Here is a 27,033-nt window from a genome sequence, read left to right on the forward strand (position 1 = left end):
AAGATTATTTCTTAGAAATTGAATCTGTTTTATATAATACAAGTAATAGTAGATAAATGAAGAGAACATGTTTCTTTTGTAAAAAGAACATGCTTCTATTTCATTTATGTACGCATGCCGAAAAAATTTTATTATAAATTTTGATAATGTACAAAAAACAATTTATACAATTAGAAACAAAATTATTTAATTATTAATTAGAAATAATTATATTTAATAATTATTTCTTTAATAATTATGTCATTAATAATAATAATAATATTCTTTGGTTTCAACGAAATAAATTTCATAGAAGTATATTTATCATAAAAAAATGTAAAAAAATTTTTTTAAATATTCAATACGAGAAATAGTGATAAATTTTACATTTATACTGGAAACCGGATTAATAATTTGATTAGTTTTTTTGACTATTTTTTGCTCACTTCATTTTAATATTATTCATTTCATTAAAAAATTAAATTTTAATCTTTCGTAAATTTTAATCTTTCTAATAAATATTATAGTCAATGTATTAATAGATTGATATGATGATATATTGATATGATTGTATGATTGTGATATATGTCAAATAAATTGTAATTTTGAATTAATTAACATCAAACATGAACGAACAACAAATTTCATGCAAATTCATATCTTTTATTTCTTTATACTTTTTATCTTCAATCTCATGGAATAATTGACATAATTTTTATTTACGAATAACATTTAACATTTTTATTCCCATACATTTAGATTAAAAATTTCTTTGAAAAACTTTGTTATAAACGTAACTCTATATATATATATATATATATATATATATATATATTTATATATATATAAAATATGTTATAATATGTTATAGTATATTATATAATAAAATATAATTAAGTAATTCATTAAAATTTGTGACACAACACACAAAATAAAAAGTACAAACATCACAATACATACTGCGCTTTTTATTTATCTTGCACCATACTGAAGAAGCTTGCATAGTTAAATATTAATGGTATATTATGTATATACAGCTATGACTCATCATCAATATTTACTCTCCCCCCCCCCCTCTCTCTCTCTTTGTAATTATTTATAACTGCACACTCTTCAAATAGAAAGCTCTTGAACTTTTATAATATAGAACTATTATATTATTTTGTATATATGAAACACAGTATAACAAAATTCGGAAAAAAGAATCATTGTTTTGAAAAAAAAAAACCACTTAAAATGTTAAAAAAGAAGGACGCCTATCCACGCACGTTTCACGCTTTCAACCATCTTGTTCCGTGTGAACAGCGCAGCTGCATAGCTATCCTCCCCACTCCACATCTTCTTCCTTTCCTTCCTCTGTCTCTCTCTCTTTCTCTCTGTCTCTCTTTCTTTTTCTTTCTCTATTCATCTCCCAAATTCTAAGATTTTAAGCTTGTCGAATGGTAAGTTAGTTGCGTCTCTAATCTTATGCAACTATGTATACTACTAGAAATATTATTTTTTAACCATAAATTTGAAAATATCCAATCCATCTTTGAAAAATTTTATTTTTCTTACATTAGAATTAATATATGGAATAACTGTTTTGTTTACATTTAATGTTAAACACTCCTAATATATTTTATGGCAATTATTATTTAATTAAAAATTTTAATTTTTCTGGAAAATTGTAATATAAATTTTAATTATATATACATATATAATTAAATACATATTTAATTATATATACATATATATAATATATACATATATTTATATACATAATATTAAATACATATTTAATTATATATACATATATAATTAAAAAATGTTAATTTTAAAGTTATAATATATATCTTATACATTAATTATTATAAAAATTACGTAAGTATATTAAGATTAGAGTTTAAAAAAGAAACCAGTAATATAACAAATAAACAAATTGCTTGCTTAACCCAATCAGATAACTACCGAGATTTTGCAAACCTGACATATAAATAAATACTTATATACTAATATGATATTTTCAAATAATGAATTATCAAATTATTAATTTGTAAATGACATGTTAATTTAATTGTCACATATTTTGCTAGGACTGATTTACTTATGGTCTAATATCGATTTGCTTATTATTCAATTATATTTCCACTAGTACACGCATAAACATCTGGATACCTGCAAAAACTGATGTTCACCCAGGGTTATGAGCAGAAATACAATTATGCATTTGTGTTATCTGGTTTCCTTCCCAAACTCCAATCCTAATGTGTCTTAATTAATATACATTATTTAAAAAATTTGTTTTAATTTATATTATTTTTTAAATATAATAAATAATATACAAGATATATATGCATATATATTAGAAGGAGTCGCAGTAAATGTGTATTTATATATATGAGCGTGAAATTATTTTTAATTTTCTTGGAAGCTTTGAATATTACAATAGTTTTACAAGCGTTGCACTAGGATGCATTCTCAGGCAAACAAAAGAACTTATAAAGGAGAAGATAGGTTGTTCGCGAAATGGTCGAAGATTTGGGCGAAAACGAAAAGAGAGGGGGAAGAGGATGGAAACAGGGGGCTGAGAAAGGTTTGTATGGCAATGTGTAGGTAAACCTACATTGCAGAACGCACCCCCAGGAGGGACGGCGGCAACGAGAGTGAACCCCGAGTTTGCAGGGGTTGGACAGAGAAAGCGAGGGTCGATATTGTGCTTGACAGATAGTTTCCCATAGCTCCGACAATCCATCATGGCCGGCACGCGGATACGTATTGGTTTTTGTGCAACGCGTCTTAGCTGTGAACCTCGAATTGAATATATTTTTTTCTCTGCCAATCCTCTTGCGTAAAATTTGTTTTCGCGTACTGTGAAAAATTTTAGAAGAGAAGAAAGAGAGAGAGAGGAAAAAAGAGAAAGATAAAAAAATATACGTAATAATTAAATAATCTGTTATAAATTTACATACAAATGTACATACACGTACAAGCACACATACACGGGCCACTTGATTTACAAGAGATGAGAGGAATGCAAACTTATTCTCCCAACTAATATAAAATTATAAATTTTGAGTTATTTTACATTATGATATTTCACATTAATTATAATTGCAAATTTGCACTCTATTAACATAATTTTAATTAAACCTCTTATATCATCTAGTATTCGATTATTTGAATATTCATTAGAATTGGGATTTAATGTCGAGATTTAAATCTTGAATGTCCGAATGCTTTTTCTTCACTGCATAAATATGTACGTAAAATATTATTAATTATCGAATATAAATTGCCAGAATAATCTGCTAATCCTAAAATTGATAAATTTCACACGTATGTACATGCGAAAATATGCTCAATATCATTATATCATCATATCAATTACATTTTTACTCTTGTCTATATGTATGTATTTTGTTTTTAAAATTTATTTTTATGCCCTTACGCGCAAATCGTTTTACATCATATATATTTTTTAATTGAACAAATATATAATCTACCTTTGTATTAGCTGCGATGCATTATCAATTCATAGCGCGTATCGCGCAGAGAACTGTGCGTAAACCGGTTACGGATGCTTCGGAATCTTAATTTGATAATTACAATTGCCTCGGTTCGATCCATTAAATTCGTGATTATTGAACGGATGATGACACAGATTATATGGCTCTCCGACGGGAAAGTCCTGTCACGAGCAATCTTTATAAACCCACGTGTGTGACATTGACGCAAAATAATGTAAGCGATAGTATCAGCCACCTAGAGAGAATCGATATTAGACTTCTTACTATTCGACTTATTTATTTGTGACGTCACATTATTAATTTGCAATTGCCCGGAGGTCGAACATTTATAGATGACTCGAATCATTCTTCTCGTATATGATTGAAACCTAATTTCAATGATAATAATTGCTTCGACGGAGTCATCGACCCGTTGACACTGAATGGATGATGGTGGGGTAGATTATAGTAGAAAAGAGAGAGAGAGAGAGAGAGAGAGAGAGAGAGAGGAGGGAGGCGTACGGGTGCATAAACCATCCTGCGAATTACCGAGAGAAAGCATAACAGATACACGTGTCTTGGCGGCTCCGCTTTGCGACGCATGATTCATGGGGGTCTTGATACGTTTTTTACACCTGCGACAGCTTTATTGGAAATTCTAATGGAGAGGGTCCACCGCGAAGAGAGTGACACGAGACTTGAAGGCGATGCGCCTCGGATCGACCGAAATAGGCTGGTCAGGTCCTACCTCTTGTCGAGCAGAATCTTCATCATCGTCAACGTTAAATCGAAATACATTTTGTTTCTCGACTTCGATTAAATATATTTCAAAAGTTTTAAAAATAAACTATTACATATTGTTCCCATCTTCCTTCTTTCTTTCTAATTTCGATGATATAATTAATTAAAATAAGATACAATAAGCCCGCGATAATAAAATATATTTCGATATTTTTTATCGAAATAGAGACTAAGGTCATTCGTGTGTTTCATAAGTAAGTAATAGTCTTCAAAAATGCAATGACGCATATGGATACAGTTACATACTGATCGTTGAGTTTCGTAATAGCTTTGGTCCACCGTTTAGCGGTCCTTGGATCACGATTTTTCATCAGCCGCGCGAAAGAAGAGGTCTAAAGTGATAGTAGGTGTAGGACAAACAGCGCGGACTCTGAAGTGGCGAATGCCATGGTGCGAGTGGGGGGGCTATGCGGCCGCGTACGTATACAGATGCGACGACTCAAAGTGGAAAAGATAGCCAGTTTCGTCTGAACGGAGGGGGTAGACGATTAAGTGGGGAGAAGAAGAGGGAAAGGGTAGGACGACCGGGGGCGGGCGCGCGCCACAATTCAACGAGAACGGCCGCACTCGCCACATCTGGCGAGCAACTGCCACACTATCGGCTTCTACTCAAAACTCTCTTCTTCCTTTCAAATTGCTAATTGCCGCAAATTGAACGCTCTCCATAAGTCAGTATGATAGAAACATTAAAGACAAATGAGAGAAACATGTGCGTAGAACGATTGAAACACCTAGATTTTGATTATTTTAATTTGTAATTATGTTACCTTTTTATAAGATTTGTTACTTGAATAATTACAATATCGATGAGAACTAGGAATAGGAAGGGGAATTTTGGAAAAAGTAAAGGTAAAAACTATACGCAAATTAATGACGCGCGCGCGAGAAAATAGAGAAAATATGGGAAATACATATTGTTGTAGAATATGTCGAAGAAATTTTGCTTAACGTCGTAAAGAACTTGTTTAAAATCTTATCTGCGCGACGAGTAAAGAGAGCTCCGCCTCCTCAGCCGTCCCCTCCGTTGCTACCCCGGATTGCCCCCCGTTTGACCAACTGGCTACTACGTCACACATGCTTCTGGTTAGAGCCGCCAACTCCGAAGGCTCTCCTCTCGGTCGGCTCAGTGAGTTACGAGTTGCGTCCGGGTTCGCCGTACGAACGATAACGGGGGCGTCAATCGAATCGCGATTGGGAGAGGATTCTACCCCGTGCACCCTCTTCCCTCCTTGTCTTTCTCGACTACAGGCAACAGGTTTGAATTTATGGGACAATAAAGAGTGTGGTGCGTAGTGCGCGTGTCTCTCTCTCTCTCTTTCTCTTTTTCTTTTCCTCCCTTTATGGCTTTCTTTCCCGTTCTAGGCCGCTCTTTCTCTCGCGCAAACATCCTGTCCTTTCGTGAAAAGAGGAGCGAGCGAGCGAAGACTATCAAACTCTCATAAAACTGTCAGCCGCGACCACCGGGCTGACTTATGTGCGCCCCTTCCTTAGTCGCGGTTGGAGAACCACACGCTTCCAGGTTGGATCTGTGCCTGTCGCGCGACGATCACGATTCTATCGCGAGCCTTTTAACGAAAGATCAGACGCACAAGATCTCCGCAGCCTCGAGAAGATACGGAAGTGAATGCTCTACTCGCTCGCTCGTATCGCCGACCCCGCGAATAATATTACGTTATGCCCGCAATTGGCACTTTTGAGACTCACGTATCATTCCTCTACCCCCTACGCGAGTAGAGATACGTATGATCGAGGTGAGATGAATTCACGATCGAGGATGAAGTCGACGGCGGTACGGCGATAAATGAAATGGGTGAATAGTTTTCGGTCGATCGGTAAAGAACAATCGCGCTTTCGTGTGTGCCACCCCTTTTCTTTTTCATCCGTCTTCACCGCGAGGTTATACAGTAGGGGGCGCGTGCGCGCGTAGCCCCCCTCGCAGAGCGGACGCAAGACTGCTTCTTGGTGACGTCGCGGCTAGAAGGCTGCAGAGGAGAACGAGAGAGCGATCGAGATACTTCTCCCCCACCAGCGGTTTTCAGAACTCCCGAATATCTCTCCATTAGCCCCCCTGACGGTGCTATCCCCTCTCCTTGACCCCTCTCTCGCCCTCTTTCTCTCTCTTACGCACACCCCTCTCATCGGTTCCTGTCACGTCGGGTAGCAGCCAGGCAACACCACCACACGACGAGCGCCAGCGGCAGCGGAGACTCGACGGAGACGCAAGGAACGGGGTTGAAGAATCGTACGCCGACGGAAAGACCAATCAAGGTTTGACGAACGGCAGGGATTGGTCGAGGCGCTCCTCTGACACGCAGAGAGCGCGGGCACGTGACAAGCTACCGCACACACCGGTCTTCCGTTGGATCGTGACGAGGGCCTTCAGTACGATAGCAGTCACCCTTCGCGCACGCAACAGGAACGGCGAACGCTCGCGCGATATACTCTTCACCCTCTGCCGTGGTGATCCGCGGGTATACGAGTATACCGCGATATAGAAGTCGTCTATCGTTAAGTGAACCATCTGTGACATCGGAGCGCAATTAATTGCCGCGCGAATAATTTGAACGCGCGCTTTGTACGAGGTGTTTTGAATACCCTCGTAATACATTCGGCACTTTACAAAGTCGTCATCAATGGGACACCTCGATAAGCCGTTTGTTACGCGCTACTGCACGGTGGGCCCACAAGTTCTCTGTAGGTAATCGCGACTGCCGAGGTCGTAAAGAAGCAGAAGACAGTTTTATAGCCCAGGCCCACGTGGCCCTCGTAAACTTGACTCGCAGGTCGGATTCAGGCTCGACCCGCCTGCCGCCGCTCGTCTACCGCCTCTCTCTATTAGTCTCGAACCCCTCGTTCATTATCGAATCGTTCCGGGACGTGTTTCTCCACGTGTAGCGAGTCGTGATAGCTGTGAATCGTTCGACGAACAAGGTGTCAAAGGAACCGGCCGCGTATGTCGCGCGAACGTTCTCGTCACGCACAAGAGTCATCGATGTGATGATATGGGGTTCTATACTTAATGACGGCGTACGCGCGTTGTTTAATCACGTCTCGATCGATCGAACGCGACGTCATTGGTGTTTTCGCTCGTGAATGACGGAACATAGACGTGCAAGAGTATCGGTACAGTGACAGTTGACGATAGGTGGAAGGTACAAGGTGGAGAGAATGAGTTCCTATCAGTTCGTCAGCTCGCTCGCATCATGCTACGCGGGTCAACAGCCACAGCAGCAGCCGAGACCGACGCCGAATTCGCCTGGAGAACCGATGCAGGCGGCATCGCCGGCCGGTGGCGAATATTACAATCCGAATGCGGCGTCCACCAGCTATCCCGCGCCCTGTTACTCACCGCAACAGCATTATCCTCAGCATCCCTATGCCACGCCGGCCTCGGGGATGCAGCATACAGCGCCGACCGGGATGATAGACTATACCCAATTGCAACCGCAACCGCGACTGAACGCGACCACGACGTCGCAGCAACACGGGATGCACGCTCAGCAGACGCAGCATCATCCTCAGCAACCGCATCATCCTCAGCAACAGTTGCACGCGGACCCGACGACACCGCTATTGCAGGGCGCATCGGCACCGTCAGCCCCGTCAACGTCCAGCTGTAAATACGCCGATTCGACGTCCTCCACCAGCGTGGCCTCCCCGCAAGATCTGACCACGTCCACTTCGAGAAACAGCCCGACGCCCTTGCAAGTCGCGCCTGGGACGAGTAAAGCCGCATCGGGCCTGACTTCTCCGCCCGGCAGCTCGTCAAGGTCGTCCGTAGCCGCGTCCGCTGCTTCACCGCCGAGTGGTAGCTCGAGGGGTGTCGGCGAGGGAAATTCGACGCTTACAACGGCATCTTCCGCTTCGTCGCCCGCTTCCTCCACGTCCAGCACATCGAGCACGGGTAACAATTCGTCCAACAAGGGCAACCCCTCTGGCAGTAACCCGCCACAAATATATCCCTGGATGAAAAGGGTTCACATTGGTCAGAGTAAGTCGTTTTTCACATATATATTTTAATGTACGTATCTTTCAAGTCTAGTTATTATTTCAAAAATGGAGAGACTTTCATTGATTTATTCACGTTTTCCGTCTCCTCGTCCTCGAGTGGAAGCGAAACAAATTACTTAATTAAAAAGAATTACTTGGAATAAAATTTTAGACACTTAATCTTGTTTCATTTTAAAATTAAACTTGATTCTGACATATGATTTGATATTTTGGCTAATATATTATTGCGAGCGCATATAATTATTCTGTTTCACATCCAAAACTCGTCTATTAAAAGCATAAAAATAAATTATTAGCTAATATATATGCGATTTATAGCTTTTATATAAATCTATCGAATTTTAATAACGGCAATCTCTCCTCATACGTTACGTTTTGTATATTTTAGTGCTATATAAACAGGAATATAAATCTTGACTTTTAAAAAAAACATCGCTTGACTTTAAGAGCAAATTCTATCTGTTTATATATACATATATGTAGATATTTATTTTTCATCACAAACAGCATGACGTTAAGTTGCGTAACGCGTTCTTCTAACGTAGTTTCTGTGCAAAAATATTAGGAAAAGATTAAGAAAAAGATACATCGAGTTATATAAATAACTCGCATTGTTCAATTACAGTTAAAATTAACTAATCGTTGCATAAGAGAAACAATTAACAAAGTACTATTTGTGAAAAAAAGTAGATTGCATAAATATTGCCTAGAAATAAATGATATGCATTATACATACATCAGAAATATCGCGTGATAATTATAGAGTTAATTAATTAGAGACTAATGCATATTCAAAGACTAATAGATAAACTTGCTCAATACAGGAAGAGAGAAAGAATATCTTGCTTTTTTATGAAAATGATCTAAAAATTATACTAAATTATAGAAAAAGATGGATGGAAAAATTATAGAAAGAGCTCACGCATAAATAACGTTAGAAATTATTACTGATTGCAAAATGCTTTCGCATCCAAGAATATGTTATTGAAAATAAAGCTATCATCATCGCAAAAGTTAATTAAATGTAATTAAATCATGTAAAAAAAATTCAACGCACTTGATATAATTATCTGATTTTGATTGAAAGATGCGAAAGATTTTGCGACAAATATTAATATTTAAATAATAGTTGAGCAAATATTAATTGAGTGAATAAAATATCGAAATGCAAAATGTATTGAAATCATATGCGCACAATATTGCCGCGCCATCGTTCTTACGACGTAGCAAGAAAAAGCGAACAAAGAGTACACCGGACAAAGAAACAAGGACTTTTGCTGGTTAATAATTCCTCGAGCGAGCAAATAGCGCTTACATAAATCCAATCTCTCGGCTAAGTGCCTCGATGAGCGCGTCAAAAACTGCCGACGTACCGAACGCGTCCTGCGCGGAATCCCAATCGCGATATATACGCTCGCGATTTCGGCCGAAAGGCTGCGCGCGGGGGTGCGGCCAGGGCCAGGGCCAGAGCCAGGAAACGGGTGTAACGGTAATTCAGCGCCCGAGACTTAGAGGATTCACCTGCCCCCGTGGCTCAAAGAAGATAAAACAGCGCGCGCTGCGCGCGCTGGTCGCGCTCACATTAGTCGCCCCGCGTGATTTACTGCGCGGCCAGTATGATTCAGTCAGCGGGGAATTTGACGAAGAATTAATGGTATTATGATATCGTGTGTAACTCTATGTATGTGCGCCCGGGGCCATAAATCAGGCTGCATTGTAAGGCGCGCGGGAGGATGAAGGGAGGGAGGGAGGGGGAGAGAGGCAAGAGGGTTGCCTTCTCTCCTTCTGGTCCTCTCTCGGGTTAGCTCGAACCGAAGGCCTCGGTCCGTTCGGCTCGGGCCCCCTCTCCCCCCCTTTTGCCCCCTTGTACCCCCCTAAACGCTCGGATCTTTCTTGTACATGTTTCGGCTTCCTCTCTCCCGATCGCTCGCATCGAGATTGTCCGCCTGGTTAATGTAGCATCCTTTTACCCTCATCTTACGCGCCCCCCCTTTTCTCCCTTCTCTCCCGCCCCTTGAGATTATTTCGCGTAAGCTTCATCTCGCGAGAAGCGCGCGCGTGCCGCTTAATATACTTCAGATATTAGAGAGATATGAATGCGATATCAAAATTGTATGTATAACATGTAGATAATCTTGAAAAATTCAATCAATTTTCGATTAGGGAAGAATTTTAGCTTAAACCGCGAAGCGTATGTTTCAACAGCGATGCAGAAATCTAAGAACGTTGGCGTATTATAATTAATGCGGCGATATCGCCGATGATTAATGAGAGTGTAATGGAAAATAGATTTTATCTCTTCGTCTCGAGCAGATGAAATATAAATACTGAAAAATTTTACTCCGCGGAACATTGAGTAAATAAGACAAGATAGTAATAATAATAATGATCCATAGTGAGTGATGCCATTGTAAATTCTCCTAACGCGAGAGTAATTGTTGTGGAGCAAAGAGTGAAAGTCAAGTAATCGTAAATCTTGTGCGAATGCATGGAATGCGATGGTCCATACAATTAGACACATGCTGGAAATAGTTATCAAGCGCACTATTGACTTACGAGCTGTATCTTTGAATTTTTCTTCGCATCCCTTGGTCTTGCCGACAAAATTGACATTTTCAATTGTGTATCTGGGTCAGAATATATTTTTCTTTTGCGGAGGCCTTTTCTTTTATAAAAGTTATCTCTTTGTCCATTCATCTCAGCAATTTCAGTCAACGGTAATAAATTTTAAATGATTATGGAAAGTACAAGAAAATATTGCTTGAAATCACAAAGTTACATTCAGATACTAAACTACTTTGAAAAGAAAATAATTAATTTGTCGAGAATAATGTGTGTTCATTGACATGAGACAGTCTGTTTAGACTTCGTTCAAATGTTGTTGCCACGCCTTTCAAGTCGGCTGCTGAGAAATAAACATTCGAGCATTCAACAAATAAACTATTGTCAATAATTAAAGAATCGAATAAGAGAGAATCTGATTTAAAAATTGCACATACAAAAAAAATTGCTACAATTTACTATGTATATTGATAGTCTTTACATTTTTCTACATTATATTATTTTAATGCGCAAGTAATCAACAAAATCTTTGTTACACCTATTATCTCAATAATATAAAATTCATTGATCAATAAAAATTTTACTAAATACGTTTTTTCAATAAAATTTAAAGTTTTTTAATACACATATATTTTAGTAAGATTGAAATCATGTATGTATGCATGGATATGTAATGTAAGTCACAGCTTAATTTTATGAATAATTTATGTAGAGCTCGCGTGATTATAATAACTAGATCTAAACGGATTATCATTGCGCAAATAATTATTATAGTTGATTGCCGATTAACATGCAGATAATCAGGAGGAAATAAGAGAGAAAGAAAGTACATACACACTTCAAAAGAAATTAGATGATTAGATAAATGGAGAAAAATAGCCTTATTCTTATAGAAACTATAATTATGCATCAATAATTCTCTTTCAATAAACAAAACTAATAATATAAAAGCACTTGCGAAAAAAAACAATGAATTTTCTTTAAAGCATATCAATGACAAAAAATCGTAATTTATGATATCTGGAATTTTAATTTTAATTTTTATTTATTAATATTTCCTCTCTTCCGCTTTGTTTGTTGTATCAAATATAGCGTGCAAGTTTTTATCTCGATATATCTTCTATTCGTTAAATATTAAGAAAATAGACATATCTCAAATTCTTCATAGTCTTTATTATTTTAATTTTTATTAAAGATATATGAAGAGAAAATTGTTTTGATCTAGTGAAAATTTAATGATTTTTATAAATAATAAAGAAATCAAATATTTTTATAAATCTGCCAACACACCAGCATTTTTTACAGTTGTGTTTTTTACGTCTTCTTTACGCTACATTCTCTGTTTCGGAAGTTGGAAAAATAACTCGAAATACGTCCTTGCTGTCGGCAAAATCACGCAAGCATATAGGTCAGCCTTGATATAAGTGGGAATCTCTTCGGGTCCGAGATAAGTAGCTATCATCCGATGAGGGGCAAATGCGAATAGACATGCAATTGATGCGCGAAATGAACAGTTGTGCGGGTTATTTCCGAAATACTCGAGATCCGCGAGCGCACGATTCGACGTCGTAGCCCCTGTTTAGATAAGCAGAAGGTCGTTTTCGTTACAGAGTCTATAATTACGAGTCGATTATTCCGCCATAAATAAGGATGCGCGGAGCGCCGCGAGGAAAGGCACGTTTCTGCATCCCGATTGATAGATGGCTACCAACGTGATTCCCAACATACGAATCCCCCACGCCGGAAGGGTAGACAGTGAAACCAGTGGAACTGGATTCTGCTTAATGCCCTTAACACATTTACACGTCATAAATATATAATGGTTGGTGGAACAATCTTCTTGTCAAGGGACAGCGTATACATGTACGTACACATACGATTCAAATAAACCGTGACACTACGTCCAGCTCTCCTCGATTGCCGTTTTATTCGACAACCTGCGACGCTATTTCACACCCAGTGTACGTCTGCCCCATGCTAAACTGACGAAGAAGTGTAAAATGCCTTTTCGTTTACTGCAATCTCGATATACCGGATTTCGATATGGGGTGCAGATAAAACAAGCACAGAACGCCTTGAGCAAACATATGCATGCACGTACGGTCACGGCGCACTAACAAGGAATGGGAGATACGAAGACGCGCATCAAAGAACTGGTTTTACTAACCGCATAGCATACTGCATTTTTACGCCGACGAAAATCGTTTTATTACGAAACGCTTAATCAATCCACGCCGTCCAGACGTACGACTGTTCTCAAGATATTAAGGTTGAAATTCAGAAAATTTTTCGTCACCGTCCAAAAATAATTTTCACCGTCACGTTTCTTTAAAAAAACGCCCGTCTGTGCTCAGCCCACGTATCCTTCCTCGCGTTTCGAGATAGTGACTATTTCGTAAATTTAATAGTTAATAGAAATATTTCGATCGTTTCCATAGCTTCGAAATTAGCGGCCGACAAAAGAAATAATTACATATCCATAATTTTAATCATCTCTCTTAAATCGCAAAGAAAAATATGCAGGCCGGATAAGAATCTGAAGGCTCAATAAAACTCATAATTTTCTGCAAGCTCGCGATTGTTATTACTGTGCACAGAATCGTTTGAAGCGGAACGAGAAGAGATTACCACCGTACTGCAGTTTGCGTATAACCGCGGGAAGAGCGTGAATCACTTATTAGGACATAAATTTTCATTGCAAGCGCCTAGTGCAAACGGGATGAGCCGATGGGGTAATGGATGTGTGCCGGGGGGGGGGGCTGAGGGGGTGAGGGGGAAAGGTAGGGGGAAGGGGAGAGAGGACGAAGTGGGCCGCCTGTTGCTGCGTGGCCCGGTCGCCACGGGGATCCTTGATCCTTATGCTCCTGCAGTCCTGCCCTTTCGGCCGACAAACCCTCCCCGAGGAAGATTCCCTCTTCTGAAAATTTACGAGCCAACGCTGAATGGCGTAGTAAGGGCGACGTCGCGGCGTACACACTATTTCGTGGTTTTGTCACGACACGTGAACCGAAAAACCCGCCACGTAAAGGAAATAATCGCGTATGTATTTTGTTTCCCTCCACGTCGTATTTCACGAAGGATCCTTCAGATTTGTCGAGGGTACGCACCTCTGATTACGCTGCACTGATTAAGAGGGTTAGCGTCGTAAGAAGCGCGTCAAAAGGTGTGTCGTGTGGATAACAGATTTTAAAGTCCGATTCTTTTCAATCTGCTGAAATCTTGAGAAATGAATGCAACTTTATAATCTTGTATCTCTCTTCGATGGGAGATTTTATAACGGTAGGATGATTATGTTAAAATACAAGCGGTATCTATGTGGATTCCACGTGCTTTTCCCACGTGCGTTATTAATATCGCGCGATCTCAATGCACGCGCTCGTAAGAGTCTCGCTAATGATTATTAACGATTATTAACAACATACGTTTCACGGCAGGCGATCGTTGCGAGAGGCGCGGTAATGCAAGAATCGTGCGAGAAGCGTCATCGTCCGTCGCGACAACTCGATTTAGAAGATACACAAGTTGCAATACAACGTGCAATAGTCGTGCATCGAGCTCGGCCGTGCCAGCGATAAATAAATCACGCGAGATCAACGGTTCTGTGCACTTACATCATCCTTTTAAAATGTACAGCCTAATGTGATGTAATCAAATTCTCGGCCGTTTTGCTCAGGTCGCCGCGAAACAAACTCTTGCCGTGAAATAAATCCCGCGCAACTTCCATGTAGATATTTGTCATTCGTTGCCATTAGTCAGAAAACGCCGACTCCTTCTCATATATACATATATATATAATGTAATAAATTGCTAAATATTCACAAATAATTCTCTATCTAAATTCATCTTCATCTCTCTTTTTTTTCTCTTTTCAATAAATTAATCAATTTTGAGAAGAAAAATTTTTCTACAATTTTTATTCTTTTTTATATTGTTATTGTTTCATGTTTTTAGTTTCAATATCCTCGAAACAAGTTTAACGCTTAAGGCTTGGATAAAAATTAAAATTAAAATTAAAATTAGATAAATATAATTAATATTATAATTAATGGTAATAAAATATTATTAAACATATATTGCCGGAAGGGTAACAACTTAATTCACAGTAGTAACTTAACGTACGTGTCGATGTTAATTTTGATTAAAATCTTGATACAAACTTAATGAGAACAGCTCCTGCAAAATTTGATGCAATTCATTATACTCACACTATTCTGTTAGATATGAACGGCACCGTTCTTTCCATTGAGATTTACCTTTTCAAGAACCGACACGGATTTCCACGCCTCAATTACTTAATTATTCCGATGCCTCAATCCGTGAAAGTACAAGCGCTTATTTTGTCATGGCAAGTGCCTCGCACGGAATCACGCTCGGTATACAACTTCTTTTTTTGCCTCTACTGCAACTATTTCGGTCCCACTCATCGAAAGTAACATGGGGGAAAGAGGCCTTCCAGAGAAATCCATCACGTAAGAAATATACCAGAGAAAAGATGTAATTTTTAAAAATATATCCCTTTACATTTTATATATTATTATTTAAAATCATTATTATAATGATTCTTTTAATAAGATATTAGATGGAGATATAATTCTGTGTATGTGTATAAATTTTAACTATCGCTAGCAACGTTCTTTGAAAACATTCTCTCTCTTACAAAGTTGGAGCAAAGTGACTATTATGGAGAAATGGGATCATTACATGCTCGTGGTCTCTTTTCACTGTTATGCTGTGAGAGAATCAAGGGCGAAGATAGATTTCAGACGGGAAACAGCTTCATTCCGCGGCTGATGCGCCGGGTAAAACGTGTTTGGATGGCGTAGAAGGCGGTCCTAGGTACACTCCAACGACTCGGGACCATAAATAAATGCTTGCGCGAGGCTTATGTACTAGCGTGAGGCGTTCTAAGAGCTTGCGGCATCGCTCGTGTGGGGTAAACCAGGAGGAACGCCATGGACGATCAAAACGGACAGCCTCCTAAGAGGAGCAACCTAACCCTGGAACATAGGTACTGCATGATTCATAGAGGATGTGGAGCCCGGAAAAGGGACACACACGCGCGCGCTCTCGATGAGATTTATCCGCTCGATACGACGAATGCCACGCGCGAAACGAGGAACAAATGGCGTTCGTCGCAGCTGTCGATGCTCGACTGGATTTCCAACATTTTTTTTTATTTTTCACCAGACAATTTTATTTTTTTTTTATCTCGCTCGCATAATAATCCCTCTAATAGTTCCGATAGAAATATCGCACGTCATATCGAAACAATTATATCTGACCTCTCGCGAAAAAACAAGAGGCGAGATGTATCATCGATAGAAATATATGAAAGTATGTCGTATAGAAAAATTACACATTTGCATTTTATCCTTTAGCTTGCTCGATGGGAATAAATCAATTCGCATAGGTGACACGCAACGAAACGTACACGTATATACGCACGTATACGCGCGTCCGTGTGTTTTTGTTCGACCTTAGGCAGCTCGCATCACCGCGACGCACTGTACCCAGACACACGTAGAGAGTCGCAGCTGACTGTATTGTTCCCGCTGAAGGTAAGTCATTAATTTTCCCGCAGCAGGAACGTTCCACGCGAACCAATACACGCACGTCCCACGTATATATGTGCGTCCGTACGAACATTTATGGAACGCTGATGTCTACTTCGCGCGGCAATAGCGGTACATTCCTGCGCATGATTATTGTCAATTAACAGTTTAAGAGTCTCTAAACGCGGGCCATTGTTCGACTCTCAGTGGGTCATCAAGGTTTGAGACAAGTTTGACTTCTTAATCCTTCATTGCTCTCGAGCAAGATTAACAAGATTAACAGAAACCGAATCTCTCAGAATCTCTCTTAATTGTCGCTAATTAAAACTCACCCCTTTAGATTCGCTCGCGACGCGTTCTCTCTCGAGAATTTTAATACTATTAAAAATGCTATAAAAAAAGCTTTTATGAGAAATTGCTCGAGATCGGACGAGAAAACTGACGTTCAAACGATATGCGTGTGTACCCTCGAGAGAAGATAATGCATTCGGAAGGTTGTCGGTAGGTTTGAGTCGCGTGTGTCGGACGCGGCGGTCGGGACCGTCGTCTGATGGATGGAGACGCGTAGCCTCTATCCCCCATTCTTCCTCAATCCGAGGACCCGAGGTCCGCCATCCCTCCTCCACATATACACGCGCGCGATCGCGTCTCTTGCGCGGCTCTCTTTCACTCGGCTGTATAAAGTAACCCCTCGGGACCGACAGTTTCTTGCGCGTACACAAATATTCCGCAATCCACGCGGCGAGAGAATGGATAATATGTTATTCTCGATTCTCTCTCTATCAATTCTCCACCCCCTGTTCCTCCCTCCCTCGAAGATGACCCAGTGAAAGAGGAGAATATCTAATTTTAGCCGAGGCGCGGATATTTATCGAGAAACGATAGAGATCGGCATATATCTTCGGTCCTGGTCCAAGTAATATTTAAACAGCGAGATGTAAAAAAAAAAGACGTGCAATTTAAATTTTTCGCGATATCGCGCAACGGGATACCCCGTCGCTTCGCATTCGGCCGGACAGTCCGGGGTTCAAGGTCATCAGGACTTCGAGGCACGTACCTCAATATTCTCATGGTTCATGCGCCACGTATAAAAGAGACGAAAGAAAGACTGTACTGGCTTTTGTATGCTGTCAGCGAGTACAAAGTGCAAAATGAAGGAAAGGTGGATAGGGAGCAGGGGAGTGGAGTAAGGAGGGGACGGTAGACGTGGGGACGACGAGGCGTTAATTGAATTTGAGTCCGCGCGGATTATTGTGAAGCGTTTAAAGCGGCCAGAAACAAACCTATTTGCGTCAGAGAGCTTTCTCGTGGAAGATAACAAATGATCCGCGGAACGTCCGCCGCGCAAACTTCGGCATAAAAGCTTCAGCAAGGCTGCCACTCTCTTTCTCCCCCTTTTCTGCATCCCCTTTCCTCCTCCATTTTCGCACCCTTCGTTCTTTCGTCACCTCGTTGCCAGTATAGCTCTTCCAACTGAATCCAAGCCCTTGAAAACCACTTGCTATCCCGTTCGGATTGAAAAGCAATAGTTTTTAAATCTATTTATAACTGTCCGATGCACACGTACACCCTCGCATGCACACGGATGCGTCTTCGCGAAGATGCCGGTGACCCAATTCGAGCATCGCATCTCTCTCTCTCGTTGTAAATGAATTTTCGTAGAAAAATTCTTGCCAGTTCCGTCACGACTATATTCCACGTGACGGAATATATGTCCGTCTCGACCTACTTTTATCGGGCCTCCCTATTAATTTTAGGCGAGACGTTTACAAAATGTCACACAAATGTAAGAATAACAAACGCGTGACATTCTCATTAGCGTGCAGAAGGATACCCCACGTGCCACGATTGAGCGTAACCAATAAAAGGATTTCCATGCTCGACGCGAGTGGGGCAGAAATTAATAGATCCTTTTGAAAGCGACTAGGCCCCCGTGTTCTCCGGAGGAGATTTATAACCGGCAACTTTCCGCGGTGTGGTCCGAACGTGTCAGCTGTATACCGATCGAAATAGATCCCGCGGTCCGAGAGCTCGGGGCGACAGGTCTCGAACGTTTCGGTAACAGGTGGATCGTGGACACCTAGAAGCTCATCATCCCCCCGATCAACCGCGTCTCGGTCTCCTTCGTTCATCGTCGAAATGCGCGACCCGAGCGTTGATTTCCCGTCCGGGGAAGACCGATCTTCGGCTCGCAATTGGTCCTACAGCTGCGCAAGTACGGATAGGTCACAAATCACGAGTCCGAACGGAGGCTGACTGACGGAACGCACGCGTGTAGATAAATTTAAATTGTGCGTGGATTACGAGTTTGCTATACATCGTCGGACCCGACGTGATGTTTCGACGAAAATTCACGAGCGCCACTATAGCTATTCACACTGGCAATAAGCCAGATGAAAAATGTGTGCATGCGTGTATCGGATAATCTCCTATCATCATCACTGATGTGTGAGTGAATCTCACTCTACAATCTTCATATCGTATGCAAATAACCATGAATCTTGAACCATGAACGTTTTGGGAAAGGATAAATTATTACAATAATTTCGATGCTTGATGTCATCATTAAGCATCCAAATGCGATACTTGCGAATATATTAAGGAAAGGCATTAAATTTCATTTCATGGTTACATAATTTCTGCGTTTTGATTAATTTATGTGCTTTTTATATGAAATAAAAGATTAAGATTACAGGTAAAATTTTGCTGAAATAATTTGGTAACGAGATGAACGAAATCTCTGCAAAGAGAGCTCTAAAAATTGGAGATAAAGATCGACTTGGAATCAGCTTGAGACTGCAAATGTCACGGGCACATACATCATATTCGTGTAAAACTAGAATTATATTAAAGTTTTCAAATATATTCCGTGCAATTTGCGCAGAATGAAACAGTGGATTAAAGAAAACACAGACTGCAAACCTGTCATTAGAACTCGGGCAAAGTAAAAAATGAAGACGCGAGATACAGCAATTACACGATATACCAGCTGAATATCCCAGGTAGAAACAACGACAACTTTTAAGAGACACTATCTCTCGTAGGGTCGAACACGAGATCTTGAAGCCTTAGACCACCTAAGCTATAGAGATGCAATCGTAATTGCATAATAACGATGGTGAACTGCTCGAGTTATTTATGAACCTTTCCTTTTCTTTTATGATACCGATATAGACGATGTTGAATATCGTAACAGATTAAACATCGTGCTTCATATGATTTTACATTGTAAATGAAATTGTTTCTTTTCGTTATGCAATTAATTACATTTCTCTTTATTTACGATTTTTTGTCTAACAATAAGACAGTTTTGAGATTTCCAAAACATTGTTCATCTCTTTTTATATTGATTCTGTTTTATGGGAAACTGCACGTAATTTGAATCATGAATCTTTTGATCAAAGATATGATTTTGAAAAAATTATAACAAGTTGAAAATGCGGGTAGTCTTTTGAAAATCTCTTTAAAGAGTTTTTCTTTTTTGATACGCTTTGTTCAAGATGTAAAAATGACAGATTGAGATATCGACTAATAAAATCGGACTTTTTAATCGCGAGAATTCATTGGGACCGTGAAAAAAAATTGATTCCCGCTGTTCATTACGTCGCGAAACTTACAAATCTTTATTGGTTTCTTTGGAATTGTTGAATTGATCGCGCCGATGGAAAGAATTGATACGGTCGTACTCTTGAGCTCGTATCAGATAACCACTCAGATATGTACGGGGAATTAGGGGGGAATAGTAAGAGTTCTATATATACTTTTGTGTAGAACTTGCTCCCGACATACTGAGCTTATGCGCTCCCATACATTGACACCGTCCTCATGTAGCACACTCACTCACACTGACGGAATGCAATACATTACAGTTATGATCATAAGAGATTACTTTAATTCTTTTCTCAACACCTAATCTATAATCTACCGCGAATAATACACTACGATGAATAATATCTTCGATTTACCATTGGTACAGTATTAAACACCTACGCATCACTTTATAGATAAGCAAACGGATGATAAAAATAGCGATTATTTTTCTATAAATTACGTGTATGAAATATACTAATTCTCTTATCAAATGTATTGCATAAAATATTTACGTAGACTACACGGAATTGCTTTTACACGCGATATATGTATCACTTATAATGACTAATAGTTATTTAAAAAACATTGTCTTTACGTATGGGTTCTTCAGTAATAATAAAATATTAAATTTATACATGATCCACTTCTAACAAAATCCACTATAAAAAGAAATTTACTCTAAATTTATATTAATAAAGATAGTTTTTTTTTCAAAATGTAACTCAACATACGTGCAATTTTCTAAACTTCTAAATATACGTCCTAAAGAATATTTTTCCGGTGGAAAAAAATTCTGCTGTGCGTGACATTTCTCTCACCGCGTAGAGAGCTCTTGGAGAGCTTTTGAAAAATGAGAAGCATCTCGCATATAATAAATAAAACTTGCACATTTGATGGAAAAGGTCAACGTGACAAAGAGAGAGAGGAGGTGTATTAAAAACCGAGAAGGTCAAAATCAGACGCATACCGTGAACGCGCCATGGAGTCGCACGGTATTATCCCAGTCACGTGTTACTCAGACTTAACCAGCCGATCTGTCAGTCAGGCAGACGGGGACAGTCGTCAGCCTGGCAGTCGGTGACACGTTTCGTACAGGGTTCGGTGCAAATACATGCGCGCTCCGCGTTCTATTAAGAGCGAGGCACGAAAAGGCTAGACGACACGAGGTGACATCGAGATGGGTGACACGACATGGCCTTGCGCTTAGCCCGCCTCAGTCTTACAACGACGACGACTATGCGAACCCTGGGCCTCCTCGCTCGCGCATCTCTTATTGCGCGATAGAGTATTTTTATTTCAATTTTTATTCCTTCTCTAAAACGTCGGAAGTCTCGGGCCGAAATTTGTATAGCGAATTTTGCGCATATTTTACTCCAATTTTGCACATATTTTGCTCCAATTTTGCACACATTTTACTCCAATATAGCGGCATTTAATATTATTTGAATTTAGACGTTAAATAATTATTAGCAAATCTGTTTTGTATATTCTCTTAATTTATCATGTAATTCTGAATATCTAAGACTTAATAATTAATGACTTAATAATTCCTTTTTCATTGGTTTTCTCCGTAATCATTCACGTAATGAATGCAATAATATTATTTAGCAAGTAATATCTTGATTTATTGACTTACAAGGCGGTTGATAGTCGATAACGATGTAATCTCACGGGATTGTGAAATAAATAAATAATATATCGTTCCATTGGCTTCATATAATTAATCGCTTACCTCCATCTGATTGTGTGTGATATATTTGCGATGTTAAAATATATTTTTCATTACTTTTTGAAAAGAATGAAAACTCGCAAGAAAGAAAAGAGTGTAAAGAGGAGAATCTTCCGCATCCTTATGAAAGGGAACGCACGAAGTGCTCTCATTGCATCCGCTTAAGATTCAATGTGATTACAAAATTTATTACCAAGAGATATATAACGCAAGTCATGCGTATGATTACGGAAATTCACGTTACAATAACATATTGGCTCCTACTCCCCTCGATGCCTTAGAATTTATAGTGCGAGAATAACTACTAAGATCGCGCCAGATAGAATCTAAATGCTAATTAAACAGGTGCGCCTGACACGCGTGAAATTTAATCGGGTCAGCGATTACCGCGGTACTTTAATGCATTAAAAGGCATAGCCATTAAAAAAAGCAATAAATTACAAGCGTCTCGAATATAAAATAATATTCAGCGATTTAACATACACGTAATCGCATCGCTCCGAGATTATTGCCGCTGTGCGCGAGTTTCTGCGGGAATGATAAAAAAAATCTCCCAACCTGTTATAGACATCTCGGCGCGAAGCGTTGCGGAATGTATCGAGATCTCTCTTGTGGTTTATTAGTTGAAAGAATTAACATGATGCGTCTTAAGAAAACATACTTTAATCGCGTATGATGGTCGGGAACTTTCTCACCGAGTCTTGGCCGAGTACATTCCTCTAGCAACGCGTATCGACGAGATACAAGAATAGCAATTTATTATCAGAAAAGACGCGAGGATGAGTTGTCAAAGAAACATCTATTCTTATTAATACTTTTTAGTTATAATAATTTTATATGATAGAGAGAAAAGAGAAAATACAAGAGATTATTTCCTTACATCGACGAACAAAACTCGATAATAATTAATAAAAACTAAAATGTTTGATAAAATTGGATACAATAACGAAAAATCAAAGTTGAAAAAGTCAAAAAGATTTGACAACTCTCGCGTTATTTTCAAGATACTTTTATCGAATAAAAGTATCGTACAATAATAAGTGGGCGAAAAGAGAACTCCGTTTGTTACAAAACGGGTAGATGCACTGGATAAACGATATGCAGACCGAACGAGTCCGCGTGTCCAGACAAGCAGAACACTATTTATTAAAAAGTCAGGCCGCACGACCCGGCGACGTGTTATATCGGGAGGAAAGCGATAACACCGGACGAAGGGTCCTGTCATTAAGCCCGTAGGTAGGAGCTTCGCTGTTCAACCGTTCGTTGGTTACCGTCCTCTGCGAAAGCGCTTTTCACTCTCGTGGAAGTGCTCAGCCAAAGTTGCTCAAAGCCGTGGAACGGATCTTTAAACGTGCCGTTATGAATGTCACGCTCGGAATATCGGCTATAATCGCAGACGCCAAAAGCTTTTCCGAGAAACTGTGGCCGGCAATATTATTTATTCGCGACAAACAAGCTTACGATCAGCTGTATATTTTATCGTCGGTTTTTTTTATATGTGGAAGTATAAATCAACAAAAGTTCACTCAAACGACGCAATTTGCGCGATTATTGTCGTTCGCGCACTTCCTACTTGACTGCATCTTTATCTGTACGACTCATCGACCTCTCCCCCTCGTCCCGCGCTATTAATAGCCATTTATTAAAGCTGCAAATGAACCGGTTCTTTAATATCCGCAATGACCCTGTGTTTACAATGAACTGAAAACGAATAAGTGGCACCTTTGCATGCGTAGCACCTGCAGAAGCATCGAACCGAAACCTCTATGTACTTCTGGGAAAAAGCGGGGGGAAAGAGAGTAGAAATTACTGGTATTATTGATTTCCGAAATATAATGATGTAAACGTTATAAAAAAGCAAGCTTCACGAATATTTTATAGAGCAAGCAATCGCAGAAGCGATAAAGAGTCATCTGCTTCATCAAATTCGATCGTAAAATATTTGATCTTCGATACATTATGCGAATCATAAACATCTATCATCTTGCTAATCTTAGGAGATGGTGAATGTGGTATTACATTTTTTTTTTACGCGACAAATTGCTAATTTTCATCTCAGACTTAAAAAAAGAATGGACTAGAGGTGCATTATATCAAATTGCATTTGATTTACGCGACATTTTATGTCACACTGCGAATGAATCGAGGCTGAGCCGAGGGTCATTTCTAACGTTGTTCGGCAGTCGCGTTGGCAGTTTTTGCGAAGGAAATATCCGTGTAATAGAGGCGGAGTATCGTAATAATAGCGTTGCAAAATTATTTATGGCCGAGGCGTGCAAAGCAAATAGGTAAAACAGCTGCCAAGTGACCAGTTCGCGATCCAGCGGCACTGGCGAAGGCATTAACCACGAGACTCGTTGAAATAATTAACGAGGTCGTCACGCATTGCACGCTTGGGCCCCTTGGTAATATGTATCGTCTTTATGCTTTTTATTCAACCCTCGCGCTTTTCCACTCGACGCTCGTGATCAAATCTTCGTTTGAAAAATAAAACGACGATATTTTTCAAACGTTTCACTTTATACCTGTGTAAATTAATTTTGTACAAATGTTATTATAATACCGGTACTTCGAGACGTGCGAGGATAATAAATAACGATTCTCTGTTGTCGCCAACTTGGACCTCTCACAAATCCCAGCTACAAAGTTTACATTTGTATCGCATTTCGCAAAATAACGGAATGATGTTTTTTCAGGCACGGTGAACGCGAACGGCGAGACGAAGCGGCAAAGGACCTCGTACACCAGGTACCAGACCCTGGAGCTGGAGAAAGAGTTCCACTTCAATCGCTATCTGACGAGGCGGCGTCGCATCGAGATCGCGCATGCCCTCTGCCTCACGGAACGTCAGATTAAAATCTGGTTCCAGAATCGGCGTATGAAATGGAAGAAGGAGCACAAGATGGCGAGTATGAACATCGTGCCGTACCACATGTCGCCGTACGGGCACCCTTACCAGTTCGCGCCCCACCCCGGCCAGTTCGCTCACTTGGCCACATAGGACGAGTTCTCGCCCGCCGAGCTCGGAGCACACGCTGTCCGGTTTCCCGGGATGTACGGCGAGCAGAACTTCTAAGGGCTTTTTCCGCCTTGTCGGACCCCTGCGCCAAGCCTGTCAACGGGGGCCCGAACCCCCCGGCAGACCTTCGAGGGGCCTTCGCTTCCAGTAGGACACGTGGTGCGTTCCGCCGATTCCGCAATGCGCCGATGGTCGGTTGTAGATGGATTGTTGCGCAACAACGCGAGAGGAGACGCGATCCTTCCTCCCTCCGTATATGTTAATAACGTACTTAAATTATTTCGCGCTTAATAATGTTGATTCGTGTGCTGATTCGTCGTCAGCCTACGTGTATAAGACGGGGGAAACTGAGCCTCGGGAGAGGAGAGAATGCTTTCCTTCTCAGGCTGACGAAAAGCAATTCCATCCTCGCTCACCTTCGGCCTATGCGGACACGCCAAGTACCGTACGACTATTCGAAGTTGAAGGGAAGCCAAAATTTTCTGCATACGTAGCGCCGTGTTAACCCGAGTTAATAGACTGGACGCGCTCCGAGGGGCTCTCTCTTCACGCACACGAGATTATAAAAATATTCATACTAACGCGGATGAGAGACCGTCTCAGCGGGTGAGATAAGACCGAATCCTCTAGTTTAAGATGTAGAAATTAGCGTCTAAGTAATTAATTAATCAAATAATGAATTAATTAATTAATTATCTTGTCTTATCTGGCTGCGCACTGTTTCACCTAAGATTAATAATTATTACTGATGAAATATATTTATTTATTTTCTTTTTTTTTTCACACATTATTCTCTCTTGTGTTTGATCCCTTTCGTCCCTGGAAAAATGCTTCGCAAAAGACTCGAAATAGAAAACATAATCTACGCTAAAATCTTCATGTAATGGTTTGTAAGAGACGTCTCTGTTGATATTCAAATTATTTTTCGTCTCGAAAGGAAAGATAACTTTTAAAAATCTACAATGTATAAATTATGCTGGTTTTATGAAATAAATGTAAAAAAAATGAGAAATATATATGCTTTAAAACTCGTGGACTATCTGCATTTTAAGATAATAATGGGATTTTTATGCAGCATAACTTATACATAATTAAATTAATACAATATTATTGCGGCGTTAAAATAACTGCAGAATCAACAAGAACATCCGGTACATCTGACATTTCGATTTCTAATATTTTCTACATCAATTGATATAAAATATATTAATATATAATTATATAAATTAATAATAATTATATAATTATATAAAATAATTATATAATTATATAAAATATATTATAAATATATTACATAGATATTGATATATCTCTTTTACATCGATTGATTTATATAATTATTATACATTAGAAATTATGAAAAGAATAGACTATTAGCGTGTTTCAAATCGCGCAAAATTTATTTTTGAAATTGAATTTCGCTCATATATATAATATTCGTTTTTTTCAATCTTACAATATTATTTTATTAATGAAACGGTGGACAGCTATGGCCCAGCATCTCTTTGTACATAATTTGCAGCATAATCTAACCAATGTCTCCCTGGAGCAGCCACGTTGTTCCTATATTGTCGATATAATAGGGGAATCTCGCGTAGAATCTAATATTCATTTTTATTCCACCGCATCGAGCATTTTATCCCGATTGACGACAACAACAAATCAATCACTATTGTTTCTCGCGCGTCAACTATAGCGACTTTAATCCATATAGAAACATAATTAGTTTCTATAACCTAGTTGAAATCCGAACTATTAAATAAAAGAGGGATGTTTCGCGCATAAAGGGATAAATGACCCCGGATGTGTGCGTTGCGAGTGTGTGTGTCTGACTTTTCGATGGTGCAATGTATGCGCATGTATATCTAACGCAAATTGTGCATGCACGTGCCCGCCTGATTACGCGTATTTATCGGTACAGGTGCGTGATCGGATGTGTGACGGAGGAAATGTATTATTCTACACGGATCGCTCACGAAGGATCCGATAAGAAAGACCGAATATTAATAATTAATCCGGGAAGCGAGCGCAAAAGTGTGTAAATTAATTAGCTAGTATTCGAGTAATTGATTATCTTGTGATACGACAGAAAGAAAAAAAATAATGTTGAAAACAGCCGCTCTATAATGCTTATTGAATTGTCATAAAACCGCGTTTACACGCGATGCAAATTCGGAAGAATACAGGGAATTTAGTATGTCGAGATTCTAAGCGATACAAGCGAGAGAGGAGGAGAGGGAGAGAGAGAGAGAGAGAAAGAGAGAGAGAGAGAGAGAAGAAACAAATAAAGAAGAGACCTTC

The 27,033-nt window shown here is 39.5% G+C and overlaps 1 protein-coding gene across 1 annotated transcript; it reads left to right on the plus strand.

Moving 5' to 3' along the window:
• The first annotated feature begins 5,381 nt into the window (after positions 1-5,381).
• LOC105252409 (homeotic protein Sex combs reduced) lies at positions 5,382-25,909 on the plus strand. The gene is made up of 2 exons (XM_011259759.3): positions 5,382-8,259; positions 24,410-25,909. Exons 1-2 carry the CDS (start codon positions 7,437-7,439, stop codon positions 24,712-24,714), a joined length of 1,128 nt encoding a protein of 375 aa, XP_011258061.1. The 5' UTR covers positions 5,382-7,436; the 3' UTR covers positions 24,715-25,909.
• Positions 25,910-27,033: the final 1,124 nt, after the last annotated feature.

Source organism: Camponotus floridanus, unplaced genomic scaffold, assembly GCF_003227725.1.
Source record: "Camponotus floridanus strain SB8 unplaced genomic scaffold, Cflo_v7.5 scaffold31, whole genome shotgun sequence".
NCBI classification, from domain to species: domain Eukaryota; kingdom Metazoa; phylum Arthropoda; class Insecta; order Hymenoptera; family Formicidae; genus Camponotus; species Camponotus floridanus.

Excerpts from the sequence above, each read along its gene's own strand:
- LOC105252409 (XM_011259759.3), top strand. The coding sequence starts at position 7,437 with ATGAGTTCCTATCAGTTCGTCAGCTCGCTCGCATCATGCTACGCGGGT. Across the intron at positions 8,260-24,409 it reads AAGGGTTCACATTGGTCAGA|GCACGGTGAACGCGAACGGC; the intron begins GTAAGTCGTTTT and ends ATGTTTTTTCAG.